Source organism: Micropterus dolomieu, linkage group LG08, assembly GCF_021292245.1.
Source record: "Micropterus dolomieu isolate WLL.071019.BEF.003 ecotype Adirondacks linkage group LG08, ASM2129224v1, whole genome shotgun sequence".
NCBI classification, from domain to species: Eukaryota; Metazoa; Chordata; class Actinopteri; order Centrarchiformes; family Centrarchidae; genus Micropterus; species Micropterus dolomieu.
Window position 1 is genome coordinate 3,356,937 of NC_060157.1, and position 3,858 is coordinate 3,360,794.

Here is a 3,858-nt window from a genome sequence, read left to right on the forward strand (position 1 = left end):
GTTGTGCTATTTTGTTTAATTCCCAGGATCTGCAACGAAACACATGAAACATTGACTTTAGACGCATGAAATAAATTATGAATGACAGAATGACATTTTATAAACCAACATTTTACACAGTGAGCATCAGTTTATTCTTGAATGTGGAAATAGCAGTTTGACAAACATAATCTTAATGTAAGGTCCACTTCCTAGATTTTTCTAGATTTATCCTAAACACTAGGATAATGGTCAGCAAGTACAGCTGTTGTCCAACCATAGCTTAGCAACCATAACTCCACAGCAGAATGGTCAAGCTTTACATTTCTCTGGTGTTTATCTGCTGTAATGTAAGCTGCAAATGTTAGCATGTCCAGCTAACTAGCTTACTACCTGTTGCAGTAACCTTACCTTAGTATTACTTCGAACGCCAAGCAGCATATCATTGGCTTACTTTTATTTGAAGGGTTACAGGGTTAGGCAGAGCTGCTAACTCTTACACATTGCAACTCATGCAAGTAGCCATGTTTTCATCTACTTGTCAAGCAAATTTAAAACGGACTTTTGAAATGTCTCAATAGAGGGGGGAAAAAAAGTGAAATGGGTGTTTCCATCTGCCAGTTTGGAGCGAATAAACAAGGCTTCGGCAAGCGTAGTTACGTCAGTGGTTGACGTTACACATGGCTGTAATAAACAAGATGCAGAAGTTGCAAAACAGAACCAGTCTCATGGACTTGAGAACCATGGAAATGGAGAGAGGTCCTCAGGAATGTGTTGCAAGCAAGTTGCTAATAGCCATCTCTCTGCGCATGATAAGAATATTCGGGAAAGACGCCAACAGCAGAAACAGCGGATCAGTCATGAGTTACATGGTCAAAACTTATTCGGCAAAAGTGATTTCATCTACCAGCTCATTAAATCTTTTTCAAAAAAGGCAAAAACCACCTCAAGCATAGATAGGGTAAAAACTTTTTTGCGAAATTAAGGAAGTTCAAATCTTGCCATATCCATCAACCTTTTCTAATGCAATACTTCAAAATGGGTATGAAAAAACGATGGAAACATGGCTAGTTACACTTTTCACATTCTTTCATGCCACACACCAATTTTCTCAGAGTAAAAAACGTGGACTTGTGATGCTTTGCAGTGCAAATCAACTCTGCCCAGCTGATGTGACAACAGCACACACCTTGATAGTTATAAAGTGGACCCACTCTCAAGGAAAGGAAAAAATTAGTGAATAAAGCTGAAGCGTTACATCTGGACTACCCTGCTTAGCCTGCTGCCACTGCATAAGAAAGAAAATAGATGGATACTGGATAGGTCCTTATTTTATGTTTTAACAGTAGTCTGTTACTTACATTGACATGTGTAAGCCACCTCCAGGTACTTATAAGTTCCGACACAGGGGTCTCCAAACACTAAGTTGCTCGCTCTGATAGCACAGCTGTTTTCCCCGTTACAGCTGTGGATGCAGAGTGATGTGAGTGAATACAGGTTTGAAAGTGCACAGAAAAAGAGGAAATATGGGTGTCATGTGAGGAAGATTAACATTTATAGTATTTTCCCTATTGTTGTGCAAAAAGAGTGGGTAGCTGTACCGTTCAGCAACTCTGCTTGTAGGGCTCGAGCACTCGACATTTTGGATCTGAGAGGCAGGTCGCTGGTAAGAGCATGTGGTGGGGTCACGGCGTCCGTAATCAGCACCATAGACTAATATAACCTGCCCTTCATCTAACAAAAAAGGGAGGGAAAGTATTCAGATGTGTGTTGAAATGCAAAGAAAATATAACCATGACATTAAAGCCGCAGTCGGTAACAACTGAATCTAATTTAAAATATAATGCAAAGCTTCTTTCTCCACTGCTCATATCACTTCACCAAGCCCCTCCCACTAAACCCATAAGAAGGAGCTGGTTGCCCTGCAAAACCTCATCCCACATAGGGCTCATCAAAATCCCAGTCGCTTCGACTCATCTTCTCACAGACAAAACTCCAAGACTTTGCAGCCCAGGGCAGAGCGGTCAGGTAAAGGAAACCTGGGGAGTCAGTTTGAATGGGCCTGATGCAGCTGATAACATTAATATCTAGAAAGCATTGTTATCTATAATTTATAGGGGCTTTGCTTAAGTTTGTAATAGAGTATATGCTGGATCATCATCAGTACAAGCAAGGCTCTAGCCTCAGCCAGTACTAGCACAAACCCAGTCCAGACGTCAACCAGTACGAGCACAGCTAGAGATGTACAGGCATCATCAAATACAAGCATCTCAGAGGACAGAGTTAGAGCAAAGAGGTCCATTCAAACTAGCAATAAATTGGGAAGAGGTTTCCACTCAGGGTTATTACAGACTGGAGGGAGAATTGTATTGAGAGCACTGCGGTGTCAGGTGTAATTTTGCAGCAATGGTAAATTCTTTACATGACTCACGAGTCAGGTAGGCTCCCATAGCTTAATTTTGTTTAGGGACGCAGGGAGGTCAAGACCAGCTCTGGTGGTTGATGTTGTGAAATGGCACAATTTGGTTAGATTTAGGTACCAGAAATACTTGGAAGTTTAGAAAAACATCATGGTCACTTAAAGATTCAGTGTGTAATATTTCTGAGGATCTATCGACAGAAATGCAATATAAGATCCATAACTATGTTTTCAGTGGTGTGTAAAGACCTTACTTAATAAAACATGTTTTTATTACCTTAGAATGAGACATTTATATCTACATAACCGCGGGTCCCGCCTTCCATGGACGTCGCAATGTTGCCTCATGTTTCTAAAGTAGCTGAAAACGAACAAACAGCACTACAGAGCACATTTCGTCACCAAGTTCTTGTTCTACTTCTGGTAGAATTCAGGCAGTGCAGACACTCATCACTATGTTGAATATGTACGTTAGAAGAAGAAGTAATAATAATATACTGCAGGGATCTGCAAATAAGTTTTTCATCAGAGCAATATTTTTATTGTATTAACATGTTGTTCAGTTAGCTCAGTTGGTAAGGTGCAGGACTCACCTTGAGACAACTTTTTTTCCCCTCTCTTCAGCAAATGGATTCTGCAGCGAATGTTTCTCACATCACGGCATGTGCTGCACTGTTTTTGTTTCAGTGTTTGATCCACATCCATCAACCTACAGATGCTTTTGCAATTTCCTTTCTCTCCAGGCAGAGGACATTTAGGGGAATCATGTTTTCTGATGGCTCTTTCAGAGGTGTGTCAAGCAGCTACAGACTCTTTTAATGTCGTTCAGAATTTTTCAAAGAAAAAGCTCAGTTCAACTCCAAATACTGCATTACAGTAACCAAGCTTCTCACACTTTTATTTTGTAGACAAAACCACCAAAGAGGAAGTGATAATGTGAGTAACTGTTGCTGCCATGACTATCAAAGCACCACTATCAAAGTATTTATTTATTGATATTTTTTGCCGCTATCAAAGCACTGTAATCTGGCAGCGGGCCAGATGTTATTGTTGGCGGGCCGTTTTGGAGAGGGTCTGTCAGTGGCCTAGTCACAATAACACATGGTTTTACTGAATAATTAAGTAAATATAATTTCTTAATAAATATAAATAAAAATAAACCTAATTTCTTGACTGGCTACTCTCTGCTGTCTCAGAAGAGACACCTTTTGTGCTGTTGTCGGCCACCGTCGCTGTACTACGCTTTTTGAAAAGTTAGGGGGCAGTGGTAGACTGGACAGCACTTTTAAGGGAAACACTTTATTTCTCTCGGTGATTATGGGCCATTGCCAAACTGGACCTCCAGCAAAAATATCTGATCCGTGGCCCAATTACTGTACTTTTATAACGGCAAAAAGACCCAAAATGGATAAAATGGATGGATAAAATAAATTGGCCTGCTGCATCACTTATTTGCCCCC

General features: G+C 40.5%; 1 protein-coding gene across 1 annotated transcript in view; it reads right to left on the reverse strand.

Moving 5' to 3' along the window:
- LOC123974614 (rhamnose-binding lectin-like) overlaps positions 1-3,858 on the reverse strand; it is an 18,608-nt gene continuing 14,750 nt past the window's right edge. Inside the window, exons 13-15 of the mRNA XM_046055434.1 lie at positions 1,581-1,713; positions 1,341-1,444; positions 1-29 (exon numbers count right to left, since the gene is read on the reverse strand). Of these exons, the coding sequence (XP_045911390.1) occupies positions 16-29; positions 1,341-1,444; positions 1,581-1,713 (251 nt within the window). The 3' untranslated portion in view covers positions 1-15. The remainder of the gene's footprint in view (positions 30-1,340; positions 1,445-1,580; positions 1,714-3,858) is intronic.